Consider the following 14436-nt stretch of genomic DNA (forward strand, 5'->3'; position numbering starts at 1 on the left):
CAGTACGGGACCTGTCCGCTTTTCGCGAATTAATCCATCGGCCTTGCGATTAAAAAAAAAGAAATTCCACGTTAACGTGCGTCACCACGCGTCTGGCGTTGCTTTTACAACGGAGGTTGCTGCACTTCGAAATACAATTTGTAGAGACGCGATTCTCGTCGTTTCAAGCGCGAAATCGATTTTCGCCGTTTTAAATTACCGCCGCTGATCCGCTCGTCATGCTGTCCATCGAAAATCGTCTCCTAAATCGTCACGGTTCATGGAAAGTTTAAGTAAGCGCGAAAGGATCGTTCGATCCTAACCGAAGTAGGTAGGATGTTCGTTAGTTGCGCGACAAAAGAAACACTTAATCGGAGAATCGAGTTACGGTGTAGCCGAGTTCTCGCGAGACACAGGCAAGAGACACAGGTTGGAGACGAGTTTGTACGGGCTATGTCTATCCGGTTTAGCCGCTTCTCTTTGCGAGTTGCGTAATCGTATTTCCAAGTCTGAATACGAGCTTGTTATTTTTGGCCCTCGGGGAAATAGGTCGGCACTGAAATTATTAATTAATACAATTTGGATCCGTATTCCAACATTAATTAACCATCATTTGTGACGTTTCCCGGTGGCCGCCGCACAGTTTCATTGGTTTAAATCAACGGGAAGAGCCTGTAGGTAGCCAGGAGGGGGTAATTGTATATTAACACGGTAAATTATTTTCCACGTCCAGTGCCTTTAATCGAGAGCTTTGTCGGGATCAAAACCGGACAAACGAGGGTGAAAAGCGAACGACCCTCCCTTTCGCGATATTCTTCGACGGGCCTTCAACCGTAACCCCGTCGATCGATCCCTTCAACCGCGTAATTGCTTTCGTTGAAAAATACAACGTAACGCGTCAATTCAATGCAAGTTAATCGAATACAGAGAGAGAGAAAGAGAGAGAGAGAGAGAGAGAGAGAGAGAGCGCAGTACCGACTAGTTTGATAGACTGCATTTATCGAAACGTGATTTCCAGTAAATCCATTCGATGCCTCGACCGATGCATTATTTCATCTCGGTTACAAGCTTTGCCTCGTCATCTTTTATCGTAAGAGACCAATTAAATTTCCCTTCATTTTCCTTTCCCTTTACGCGCGGCCGAAGGATTGATCCGTCGATCGATCCGAATACGTCGATTCAAACCGAAACGGGGAAGAGGGCAACAGAAGAGGCAAAGGAAAAGGCCGGTAGGATTTTCCTAGGCTGGGACGAGATCGCGCACACATCGATTAACCAGAAAGACCGGAATCAGCCAGTGTGCTGTTTCAGCCGGTTTCTCTGTTTCTCCCGTTTGGAAAACAGCCGCAGGATTAACTGCGCGCAGGTGTAATTGAATTTTTCGTGAGCCGCGGCTAACTAATTATTTCTGACAAGGAATAACGAAACGGCGGGATACTGGTCCAACTTTGATTCATTATTTCGAGGTCTGTACGTTAGCTTGCGTGCTCTTACTCTCTTTCTCTCTCTCTCTGTCTTTCTGGGTGTTACGCTCGCGTGCCATTGTTTTCCATTCCATTATCAGGTTCTCTCCGTGTGTTGCCTTTTTTCCTATCGGCCCGGAGAAACACCGAGGGAGAAACATCTTTGTTCGGATCGAACGCGAGAATAAACTGATCGGACGGGCGGTCGACACGTAGCAGTCGTCGGGCCAACCCTTCGACTCCATGTGCCGCTTCTTTCAGATGATACGATCCGGATCCACTTTTAATTACGCGCTCATTAACGAAGGATCGAATCTGAAAACTTGCTACTGCAACCAGCGTTTACTCTCGCAACCGGTGTTTATTTTTCCGCCGTGTTCCGCGAGCCGGCGCGCTATGATTAAAGCTCTGATAGCAATTCTCGTCCGCGATTTCAATTAAACTCTCCTCTCTTCGCCATCGAATCAACCGCCCTGCCCCAACCACCGACAGTTTTTCTTTCCTTTCTTTAAGGAGAAAATTAATTTCCTCGCCCTAGGCCGTTAGGTGACGAACGTGTAACCGCGAAAGTATAATTAAAATTTCGCTTGTTGGAAAGCGCGGCGTAACAGGATCGGACGAAATGAAAATGTTTCAGACGCGCCCGAGACGAGACTGGTCGGTGTGCCGACCGGGCAACTGGAAGAAGGTCGTGATCAGTTGGAGATTCGATGTCTAGCCGACGCGAATCCCCCGGCCTCGATCCTCTGGAGGAGAACGAAGAGCCCAGGAGTGGCCGAAGTGGCGAGTATCGGGGAAACGCTGCTATTCTCGCCGATCTATAGGAATCACGCGGCCGTCTATATCTGCGAAGCGGCCAATACCGAGGGTGAAAGCAGCCCTGTGTCCGTTCAAGTGTCCGTCAACTGTAAGTGTCGTCGGCCTCGTTTCCACTTTCCAAGCTTCCTGCTACTCGAGGTCTGCCAATCGTTCTCAAAGTATCAGCGATTAACCCTTCTATACTCGAGACAGGCTTGTAAGCGGCCGTATACTTTCAACCGCTTTGTGAATAAAAATAGCGTTAGAATCTCCGGCCGGTGCTCGATTATGGCTCGATAACGCGACCCGACCGCAAAGACGATCGACCCCGGGACACGATAATCATCGAAGCGTCGAAACGCGTTCGCAAGTGGCTGGCTGAATAGTTTCGAGACGGTATTTGCGTTAGAGCAGCGAGATACTTGCCGGCTTTCAGGTTGTTTTCAACAGTTTCGGTTCCTCGCGCTACACAAACTTTCCCCTAGCAGCTATCGCGGTCAAGAATTAGTAAAACGAGAACCGTTAAACGCGATCATCGTCGGCACTCGGTTCACGCGAACACGGTTAGCGAACATTCCAACGCTTATTCCGGATATCGACGAACGCGATCGATAGAGCTAGAGAACCGTCTGGTTTTCACGCAGATCCGCCGACGATCAGCTCAGTGGGCCCGGATCGACTGACTACGGCGTTACTTTTTTCCGGAGCCTCGTTCGAGTGCAACGCTGACGCGATGCCACCGGCTGAATACAGGTGACCTATTCGTCGATTGCTTCCAACCCTCGTATTCTTTTCGTTTCTTCTCGTTCCAATCGTTTTCTTTTCTTATCCTCCAGCTTTTGCCGCTTCGCTTTCACCTTTGAATCTTTAGTTTGCACGCCAACACGCCGTCAATCGCCCTGAAAATGGACTCGCTATAAGCTATGTATGATTTACCATTTTATCTTATTTGTTCTGTAAACGTGTGCTTGTCATAATCTTCGTTTGTTTGCATACTTGTTGCACCTTTACGTTCGCCACGTGCCACGGACGTTATCCGTATTTACGAGCGTCCCGAATCACGTGGTTAAAATGATTCCCGCTAGTGCAATGGTAAACGTCGTTGCACGCGGTAGTTATACAGTAGCGAAAGAGCAATGGGTGAACGTGTCGAACTGAAATGCGACTATGGCTTTTTCAACTCCGCCCCAGATGGGCCCAGATCTTCACCGATGGCCGGATGCCATTGGAATGCGGTACCGGACAGCGATTGATCCTGACGAACGTGACGTACGAGCAACAGGGTCAATACATATGTCTCGCCTCGAACAAGATCAATGGCAACGTCAGAGAAGTTAAAAGCGATCCTGTATCTCTGCAAGTGGTCGGCGCGCCCAGGGTAAGACGCAAATCAAACTCGTTACGTATAGTACGTTATCCTCTGTCCTGTACGCGTTCTCGAAAGGACGACGCGGCGCTGAAACGATGCAATCGGACTGCGAATTATTACGGGCGGATTAACTGGAAAAACTCGCTTCGAAGGAAAATCGAGCGGAAAAGGACGATGGTCGAGTTAAAATTGAATCGATCCGCGAGACACGCGATGCACGTCGAAGAAGAGAAACGCGGAAGTTGACCGATTTTTTACCGCATTGCGATTATGCATTGTCCGTTCTAGGCTTTTATTACGAAATCAATACGATCGGAAAAACAAACGATCGCTATCTGCGATTAATTAACAAAATTATGTTTGTTCGTTCTACGTGCCCGTCGATCTGTTGACGCAAACCCGCCACTACACCCCCCGTTCTGACATATTTAAATATGGAACGAGAAATTCGTATTTGTCCCGAGCTCGTGTACAGGGGACGAGGAAGTGGAAAAATATACGTACGCACGTGCATATACGGGGGTGGAGTAAAACGTCATTTTCACGATACATTCGTCGGTTGATTGCAGTTACACTGGTTTCATACGCTCCGCTACGTTTTGTGTTCCATGATCCGCGCACCACTTGTGACCCCCGAATATTCCGTGTAATCGACGCGAGATATTTCACTCTTGCGCGAGAACGCCAGCCACGAAATGTTCGTCAAATGATAATCGTTTGGAATAAAATTTGGAATAAAAAAGAAAGAAAAGAGGGAAATGAAAGTCAATTATCGACGGTTCCTTGCCGGTAACCGGACTCGTGCGCTCGTAAACTTTCGTGTTCATTAAAACGGCGTGTAGGTGGAAAGTAGAGCGGCGAGAACGCGATAGAGGACAAAGACGATGGAAGAACATTGAGAAAAGTAGGGTAGAAGGAGTTGCTTAACGTGTGTCGCAGGTGGTGAAACCGGCCATCACGGAGAAGTTTGTCGTGGCAACGACCGAAGGGAGCCCAGCGAAATTAGAGATCAGACTGTGTTCCGACCCGAAGCCCCGGCTCGTGGCTTGGGAATGGGGCAGCACCAGACTCCACGCCGGTTAGACTGCTTCCTAGCTCTACCGCCAAAAGTATTCGAGTCTTTGGTTTGCTCTTTCAGTTTTTTTTTTTTTACGTACGTCTCTTCTCACTAATTGGCACTCCTTATTACTGAAAAGTGGTATACTCGCGATTAATTAATTCGAGCATCCCTTTAGCCGCAAGCTCCTCTTTAATTACCCGCCTTTTTCTCGCGTCCTCCTCAACGAGCCGAACCTCCAACTTCCACGACAAGCCTTCGATCCTTCACCAGATTCCCCACGTTCGACCGTCTCTTCATTCTCGAGATCACCCTATGCTTCGACCCTTTCCACGCGTTAGTTCACACTTTTTGTCGGCCGTTGTTTAAGTAGAACGAGTTTGCATTTTCGTATTTTCCGTTCGTTCTTTCTTCCTCTTTTCGTTTCTTCCCTTTTTGGTTGTTTCCCATACAATTCATCTCGTTTCAGCGGTCCGTGATCTTACGTTGACCGAACGTTTACGATTATAACGATAACTCTATCGGATCTAATTAGCCGGGAAATGTTTGCAGGTGAAGTTCTGGAATCACGATATCGGGCGCTGGATCTGGAGCCGTTAGCGGTCGAGGATTGTTATATTGCCGTCTTAGAACTGACTAGCACGGTGAAGGAGGATCAGAGACTGTACCACGTAATCGTGGAGAACGATCGTGGAAGCGATCGCCGAGCCCTGATGTTGAAAGTCGACGAACCAGGACAGGTAATTATAACGATATCTATTCGACGTGAAGGAAGAAACCGACTGGCCGACGCGTTTCGAGCGAACGTTCTCGCCTGTCTTTTTCTCTCAACTTGCGAGAACAGATGGCCTAATTAAATAATTGAACAGAGTCTGTTGGTATTTAAATTAAATGTAGCCGGGAACATATATATTCTGTACACGCGTGCTCGCTAGAACGCGCGCTCGAGACAATGTTTTCTGGGTTGCAGGAAAAAGCTCTTTTTTTCCTGCCGCGTATTTGTTACAGATTCCACTCGTTATCGGCGCTGTCGCTGGGTTTACGGTGCTCTCGGTGCTGGTAATGGGATTCGTTTGTTTCCTACGCTCGGATAGATGCTGCGTGGCCAGAAATACGGTGCCTGCGCTGCAGCAAGTGCATTGGTAAGCACACGATATTGCGTCCCCTGGTGATTTGCACGAATAAACGTCGAAGCAATTTACATGGAAAACCTGGAGAACTCTTTTCAAGGAGACACATCCTCGCGGAGCACGTGCGCGTTAATGAATTATTCGACTCGCTATTTCCCTCGGTTGGCTTAATTGCTGGCGTCGCGAACCGACGTTAATTCGTCTCTGAGCGATTTTACGCGATCTTACGCGATCCAACGCGACATGCTTATCAACCGATCGAATCGAGGGGTTAGGCGAAAGCGAGAAAGCTAGGAGGCTAAAGCAGCCACAGTGGAGAGCGAAGCAGACAGTGGTGGCCTGTTTCAGCACGAAGGCTTCGAACACGATGATAGAGGATCCTCGCTTAGCCGTGGACACGATGGAACGCAACAGCCAGCAGTACGCGTCCGAGAAACGACCGAACCACGTTTTGAAACCTGTCCCGTCGCAACAGTATCAGCAAGAGTGTTATCAACACGATCCACCGCACCAACAGCAACATTATCAGAGGCATCATCATCATCACCACGGACAGCCTCACGGACCACAGTATACGCTTCAGGTCAGATAAGTTGATAGACAGAGAGACAAGAAACAAAAACTATTCTCACAGAGTAGAGTGACGATGTCGCTGAGCGACATCCCGCAAAACGTTGTTTTATTCCCTTTTCCTTTAGACCTGACTGTCTCTCTCTCTCTCTCTCTCCCTTCGTATAGCTGAACGAATGCACGAACGGTACACAATACGCACAGCACAACTTCCCTAGACACTGTGCTTTTCTTGCTCATTTTTCGAGCGAATCTCTGCTAACGGAAACGTACACGACGCAACACCATCCCCCGGGCAGCTCATTTTAATTTTCCATTCCCAACAGCGCCTAGTCAAGTTTTTCCATCGATCCTTCCGCTCTTGATTTTTCCCGGGATCTTCCCACGTTTCCTTTCTTTTTTTTCTTTTCTCTTTTATTTATCTATTTAAATCGCTAACTCGGGGGAAAAATAAACAACGAAACGAAATTCCCTTTGGATTTTTATCCGATGAGCGTTGCGTTCGGTCCATTGCAGCCGTGCAAAGGTACACGTTAAAAGTGAAATTTTTTTGCTCCCGCGAAAACTCGAGAAACGAGAGTGAGCTAACGTACGCGAAAAACAACGCGTAGAAGCATTCGGTCCGTGGCTGCATTCAAGTTGCTTCGGTTTTCAACATTACCGTATCATCTCGTTCGATGCAGGATACCAAGCACGATCCCTTTTCTTCTTCTTTTTTTCCTTTTTTTTTTTTTTTTTTTGTCAAGAGTTTAAAGCTTCGAGAAAGATCAAAGATCTTTCAGCGTTTTATCGTTGGTTGTAACACAAGAGTTTCATATTCGAGAGTTTAGCATCCGTTACACCTTTCAGATATTTACGCATGACTTGAAGGCCCGCAAGACGTACAATTTCGTCTGGCACGAGAGAATCCATCGGTCTAACGGCTAACCAAGAAATTTTTACATCGTTGTACGTCTTGGTCTTGACTGAGCATTTCGCAGACTTCGTCGTCCTTTCTCGTGTTCGCGCTTACCTTAGAACGATCTCACGATAGTCGAAAGCATCACGCTAAAATGATATATCGAGAACATTTACGGCGAGAGTATTACAAATACACATGCTCGACTCTCGTGTCCCATAACGCCAGCGAATAAAAGTAGCTGGTATCAGACCGCGATGATTTCATTCCAACTATTTTTACGATATCGTCGATCGCGTTGTGTTTTCTCGTTAGATACCATTCTATCGGTAGTTCGCTCGTTCAAATTCCATCGACGTATGAACGAAAAAGGAACGATCTCAAAGGATACGCATGCATCCGCTATGCACGAGACATGGTGTAACGCTTTACAAAAATAATACATATATTATGCAATTACCGACCATCGTTCTGTGAACTTGTATATACACATACACGTCGAAAGTATGTCGCATTTTCCGTCTCGTATCGCAATAACGCCACGTTGACAATATAGACCTGCACAAGTATTGACCACTAGCCGCTGTCCCTACCCCGATCGAGATAGTCGTTTGAGTGATTTATGCGGCCAGTAGGGTACATTACGCATGCATTTGGTTGCATCTAGACATCGCGGTATCCCTCTGCCAATTACCGCAACGTCCTTGTAGGTCGTAGGTAACGTCATTTAGATACGTGTACGTAAGTAGCGGTTGCAGCCACTTTTGCTTTAACGCGACTGCCACTTTCTCAAATCAGTCCGACTATTAGATCCTTTGCTTGTTAATTAACGGTGAACAATCGAAAGAATAATCGGTTCGCGAACGTTTTCTATACGGTTCGTGCTACGGGGGTCGGACTGTGTCTTGGAAGTAACGGCAAGTAGAAACGAATGTTGCAGGTCGGCCGCAAAAAGGAAACGAATCCTAATTTAACTTTTCTCTCGAGCCATTTCGATGATATAATCTGACCCACTTCCGCGGGGCATCGCGTGGAAAACATACAGCTGGTAAATTAAGTATTAGAATTTTGAATGTTGTCTCTGTATTACTCGACAGAAACCAGAAATTGGTCGCGCGTTATAAGAGAAGCGACTGTTGTACCGTGAAGAACGAGATTGGGTTAGGAGTTTGATTTGGTCCATTCGGCTTGCATCTTTCCCATCGCTTTCGTTTCGTTCTTGCATCCAAACACCACTATTTCTAGGACGAGCGCGCGTTTGTCGGCGTTGTCGTTTCTAAACGAAAGACAGACTCTTATTTTAAAAAACAGTATACATACGTATACGTATACTTATTTCGTAAGTATACCATCGGCTGAATCATTGCCTGATCACTGTATATCGAGGTATCAAGGAGACTTCGAAAATTTATATATAAATATAGATGGTACTGAAGATAATTACTTACGATAAATCTCATTACCGACAGATTTATTGTTATTATAATAATCGGACGGCGAGCATCCGCCAATGTAATTAAAAGCCACGGATAATCGCATGTTCGATTACCGATCTATTCGTTTAAACAATCCAACTTCGAATAAGCGTATCAGCGATTACTGAGAATTACCCCTTCGAACGATTGGGATAGGTTACAGTAATGCTAATTACTAATCGAAGTTTACGATTATTCAGAACAATTCCGCGGCTCGATAACGTTAAGTTCCGTCTTGTACACACGCTTAACTGGTTTCTCCGAAAATCGATGGACAAGAGAGCAAATTGCTATTTACTTAAACCGAACCGTGAAAAGGCGCAACGTGGGCGCTATCGCTACCAAACGAACGAAATTTACGATGTAATTTAATCGTTCGAAGGGATTTCCCCTTGATTTGCGTTCCACGACGATTATTACCGAGCATGTTACGACCTCGCAAATTCCGCGTGCATGCTGACATTTCTGTGTACATATCTTTTACTTATCTTCGTTGAGACGACGTTTCTTCTCCCTCCCTCTCTCTCTCTCTCTCTCGCTCTCTCTCTTCTCGTCACATTCGCGCTTCGTCTGATCGCAACACGTCATTGTCATCGTTAGCACAGGATCATTGTAACCATTAATTAGCCTCGCTGCTTGCGTTTCGAGACTGTCATCGCCGTCGGTGAACTTCGTCCATGCCTGTAACCAAGCAATCTACGTGAGACGACGCTGTATGACGCTCTGTGTAGAAGCAGCTCGAACGAGCTTCGAGTACTCTCTTTCGTGTATCATGTTGTCATTAAAAAATAATCATACAGATGCGTGTGCTTGTCCGTTTGTTATCAGACCCCGTAATATCCCTTTTACCATCGCGGAAACGATCGCGAGCATGCCACGCAAGTACATACCTATACAAATTATCGATATCAACCTGTTTGAAACCGTGTACAGTATGTGACACGTTTGCGTAACATCGAGCACTGTTTGCTTCACTTTCCTAGTATATATATATCCCCGTTTGATATAAGAATCCAAACGAACCCAGGACCGTTTTATAGGACGAGAAATCACGATATTTTTTCTTTTTTTTTTTTTTTTTGTCCTATCCAACCTGAAAGAACAAATATTTTGATCGAACGAAAATTCCAACGTTTTATGAAATTTCGATTACCAAACCAGTCTAAATATTTATTCATAACGTTTATCAGGACGTTATTTACATCGATGTCGATAATATTAACATGCGCGCGAATATTTATTCGGTATTTGCGGATATTCGAAACTCATTAGACACGTTGAAAATTATGTCGCAGCTGGTAACAAAGTGATGCGTTTTGAAAAATTTCATTGAAACAATGCGATTAATGCCTACTTTATTCGATGACAATTTTCAATTGGTAATTGCTTCGTCCAATTGTCACGATATTTTCCTCGTCAGCAGCGTATTTACATAATAAAACGCATCATTTTGGCAGCATTGCCGCGTCAATACCGGCGCATCGTAATGAACGGCATCAATAAATATCTAATAATAACGTGGAGAACAATGAGCCGATCATAACCCGAAGAATAAAACGGCCCTGTTTCTTTCTACGTACATATCAGAATATTTGCACAAACCGCACCTACATATATTCTATAGTTTATTATTTCCGACTGCTAAGTAATCACCCGTAGCATATACTATCCATAGAGTTTTATTACCCAGGCGCTTACGGTTACGCGCGTATTTACCTTGAATGCGATCAAATTCGCAATCTCTTAACCCATTAAATGTCAATGGCAGATCCAGTGGCCTCTCTTGGAGGAGGAGCGAAATGCGCGCAAGATTTAAAATATGCTTCATTTATATTTCGTAGGTAATTTATGTTTTAATATCTCTATCTGATATTCCAGATCAAATAATTCAATTTACATTAATTATATGCCTAACAAATTTTTCAGAATGTGATAATAGTGATATATTTATATTTTATTATTTTTGAAGGTTAATCACCCTATCGCCCCTCCTCTCGATCCGCCACTGTTAAAAGTCAACGTTGTGTGAACGCAACATTTCACTCGCAATTTTTCCTCTCGTTTTGCTTTCTATCGTTGTGGTTGTGAAAGGAAATTCCATTTGCTTGATATTCTTCTCTTCATCGCAGATCCTACAATATAATGAAATTTTGAAAACGTTAAAGTAGATATTTACACCACTATATATTACCTACCTTTTTCTATGGACTTCTGTAATATACTTTAATACACTTTTTGTATCTTAAGAAAGGATTATATAAGTTCAGTTGTTTTCAATAATGTTGCGTTTTCGCAACTTTTGTGCATTACCTCGCCGCTTGGTCCTTAATGGGTTAAGATCCTTAAGATGAAAATTGTGCAGGGGGAGCAGCTGTTTCTCAAACCAGATCGTTTAGCAACCCTGAAGCCCCATTGCAAGATCGAGAAGCCGCCGCAGTACACGACGTTCAAGCCGAGCTCGAACAACTGAAGAGTTTACTATTTCTATTTTCTATTGATGTACACATTGATCGCACAAACATACACGCGTCCTATGGGGAACCGGAGGCAAACAGGAGAAACGAGAAGAAGATAAAGATGGAGATGGCAGAAGAATCGATAGGACGAGACTGAAAAGTGGCACGCAATCAAAAACAGACAAGATTTACGAATAATTCGCTCTCTACCTCTGCCTCTCTTTTCTTTCCTGTCCCTATTTCGTTTGTATGATTCGGCAGAAAAAATATTCGACGCAAAGTGAGATGTTTTGCATCGTCGGTCGATACTTCCAGTCAACGAACTTTTGTTTTGATTTCTCTTTCTTTCTTTCTTTCTTTCTTCTTTTTACGTGACAGATTTCCCTTTCCTGTACACAGATTCGACGAAGAGTACGCTCGAACGAACGAGAACACTGAATACGTGCCATTCGGTCGGTAATGTTGGCGTCGATAAAATTCGAGACTACCGAAGACACCGATAGGATTGTGACTTTTAACGTTAATCGATAGATTGCATAATGAAAAATCATTTTCTCGCAACTAATACTGCCAATATGTTCTAACAAAGACGATCTCTACGATTTCAGTACCAATCAAAATGAAAACTATATCAAAAGGTATTTATAATGCTTGCGATAATGTTGTTAATAAAGCGGTGATTTTTAACAATTGCTGGTTTTATTAATATTGTGCGAACGTCGAGTCTAACTTACGCTCATGTCTGCGAGTTATCGAACGTTCGAAAAATCACGCAACGTAACGATTCGTTTGAAAACGTTTCTCTTTCCTTCGCATGACTGTTGCCAGTATTATCAAAAGACTTTCAATAAAGGAATTGTGCAAACATCATTTGTCTTCGTTAATTGTAAGCACCGACTAATGATACCTGATTGTTGCGTATTATCGACTAAAGAACAACCGGTCAAGTGAAATCGATCGGTCGATATCGCGTACCTCGAATGACTTAACGTTCAAGGTGGATGTATTTTCGACCAATCGCGGGGATTATTTGAAATTTTTTATTTTATTTAAATTATCTTGACGTACTGGATTAGCGATGTTACTTCTATGGAGACTGTATAATATAAGTAAAAAAGAAAGTGTTAAATGCATCATTGTTATTAAGCAAACGTAAGTAAAATTTATCTGATATAATGATGATTAAGTTGTCCTAGAAAAAATATGCTTTGTTTAGTAACTTCGTAATATGTTTTTGGCGAAGCAATTCGTGTTTAGTTTTACCTCAATTTCATATACAAGAATAACACAATTTGTATTTTAAGAGACGCGAACGATTTCAAATGATTACATGCAATTACGTATACAAGTTGCTACATAGAACAGGAAGCTTGTGGTAAATTTCGAAAGTAGCTAGTTGCAATGTTCTATCACAAGAGGGCAGACAATGGCTCGACCCATGTGAACGAGCTTTTCACATGTTTAGCCGTCCAGTCATGTGATAAACCTCGTGCTATCGTGTAAAGTGTAAAACACAGGTTAGCGTGTATATCACGGTGCATAAACACTGATTAAAATCTAACATAACAGTTGCAAAATTCTGGTTGAAATCACAATAAATTTATAATCATGGCGGTACGTGTACAATTTGAAAATAACAACGAAGTTGGGGTGTTTTCCAAGTTAACAAATTCTTATTGTTTGGTAGCAATCGGTGGTTCCGAGAATTTTTACAGGTATCAATAAGAATGAGTCATTATCACTTTATCTTCAATTATACTTAAACTTATGTTGTGCAATACAATAATTTTTTCCGACAACTTGACAATTTCATAACCCTGCATTGTCAACATGCGTTAACATAACACGTATTATGTTTCTATAATTCATAAAACAAATATTATTGGTAATTACAGTGTATTTGAGGCAGAATTAGCTGAAACCATACCTATAATTCACGCGTCAGTTGCAGGATGTCGTATAATTGGTCGACTATGCGTAGGTAAGCACGATATGAGGGTTCTAATCTCTAAAGTTTGAAATTAACCGTGTTATACCGTTGAATAAAAGCTTTAAGCATGAAAAGTAAATTTCAACAGGAAACAAAAATGGGTTATTGGTGCCAAACACAACAACAGATACAGAGCTACAGCATATACGAAATTCCCTGCCAGATAATGTTAAAGTACAAAGAGTTGAAGAAAGGCTATCTGCTCTGGGCAATGTTATTGCCTGCAATGACCATGTTGCTTTAGTACATCCTGATCTTGATAGGGCAAGTATTATACTAAGGAATAATCTTAATTTCTTTTCTCTAGGAATACTTATCATTGATATTATTTCATAGGAAACAGAAGAAATTTTAACTGATACATTGAATGTAGAAGTATTTAGGCAAACTGTGGCAAGCAATGTTCTTGTAGGTTCGTACTCTGTATTATCGAATCAAGGTGGTTTAGTACATCCAAAAACATGCATACAAGATCAAGATGAATTATCATCTTTGTTGCAAGTACCACTCGCGGTAAGATAATTTCATATATTTAAAAAATAGGACATAAAAGACAAAGAAGTTAAATGTTTAATTACCAAAGTAAAATACCATGTACAGGCAGGCACAGTAAATAGAGGTAGTGATGTTATAGCTGGAGGAATGGTTGTAAATGATTGGGTTGCCTTCTGCGGTATGGATACAACTTCGACAGAACTTTCAGTTATTGAAAGCGTTTTTAAACTTAATGAAGCTGTTCCAACTGCTATTACGTCAACTATGCGTGCGTCACTTATAGAAAGGTAATGTACATTAGGTATTAATGATAACGTTAACCAGATATGATAATATTAACTAATATCTTCTACTTGTTTCAGTATGTCTTAATCAAAGCAAAATATATAAATAATGTTTAACAGTAGACTATGTCAATACTGCACAAAACAATAAGCATTATGCATTCAACAATACAGCTGCAGTAAATCCACTTTCTGTATAATTCCGACACAAAGTAATTTATAATTGTAGTAAAATTCTATATTAATATTTACACTAAATGTATTATTAAGTTCTTTCATGGACCATCCAAACAACTTTTACCGAATGAAATGTAGTCTATTGAATGGAATGTATCTAAAAAAATATCTCGAAATAAAAAATAAATAATGCTAAATCATCAAATCAGATAGATAGAAAGAAAGTAATACTTACCTTTATTATATTTAATTAAAGAGATGAATTCTTGATATTATGTGTAATAAATTATTTTCC

The 14436-nt window shown here is 42.6% G+C and overlaps 2 protein-coding genes across 2 annotated transcripts in view; both read left to right on the forward strand.

Moving 5' to 3' along the window:
- Positions 1 to 12065, forward strand: part of LOC117211521 (hemicentin-1-like) — a 102201-nt gene extending 90136 nt beyond the window's left edge. The window contains exons 6-13 of the mRNA XM_033455488.1: positions 2080 to 2349; positions 2885 to 2993; positions 3432 to 3618; positions 4549 to 4687; positions 5219 to 5406; positions 5675 to 5808; positions 6145 to 6379; positions 11102 to 12065. Of these exons, the coding sequence (XP_033311379.1) occupies positions 2080 to 2349; positions 2885 to 2993; positions 3432 to 3618; positions 4549 to 4687; positions 5219 to 5406; positions 5675 to 5808; positions 6145 to 6379; positions 11102 to 11209 (1370 nt within the window). The 3' untranslated portion in view covers positions 11210 to 12065. The remainder of the gene's footprint in view (positions 1 to 2079; positions 2350 to 2884; positions 2994 to 3431; positions 3619 to 4548; positions 4688 to 5218; positions 5407 to 5674; positions 5809 to 6144; positions 6380 to 11101) is intronic.
- Positions 12066 to 12649: 584 nt separating this feature from the next.
- Positions 12650 to 14351, forward strand: LOC117211531 (eukaryotic translation initiation factor 6). The gene is made up of 6 exons (XM_033455505.1): positions 12650 to 12910; positions 13091 to 13176; positions 13274 to 13449; positions 13522 to 13698; positions 13786 to 13967; positions 14043 to 14351. Exons 1-6 carry the CDS (start codon positions 12804 to 12806, stop codon positions 14050 to 14052), a joined length of 738 nt encoding a protein of 245 aa, XP_033311396.1. The 5' UTR covers positions 12650 to 12803; the 3' UTR covers positions 14053 to 14351.
- The last annotated feature ends 85 nt before the right edge of the window (positions 14352 to 14436 follow it).

Source organism: Bombus bifarius, unplaced genomic scaffold, assembly GCF_011952205.1.
Source record: "Bombus bifarius isolate JDL3187 unplaced genomic scaffold, Bbif_JDL3187 scf7180000008239, whole genome shotgun sequence".
Taxonomy (NCBI): domain Eukaryota; kingdom Metazoa; phylum Arthropoda; class Insecta; order Hymenoptera; family Apidae; genus Bombus; species Bombus bifarius.

Excerpts from the sequence above, each read along its gene's own strand:
- LOC117211531 (XM_033455505.1), top strand. The coding sequence starts at position 12,804 with ATGGCGGTACGTGTACAATTTGAAAATAACAACGAAGTTGGGGTGTTT. Across the intron at positions 12,911-13,090 it reads GGTTCCGAGAATTTTTACAG|TGTATTTGAGGCAGAATTAG; the intron begins GTATCAATAAGA and ends TGGTAATTACAG. Across the intron at positions 13,177-13,273 it reads AATTGGTCGACTATGCGTAG|GAAACAAAAATGGGTTATTG; the intron begins GTAAGCACGATA and ends AAATTTCAACAG.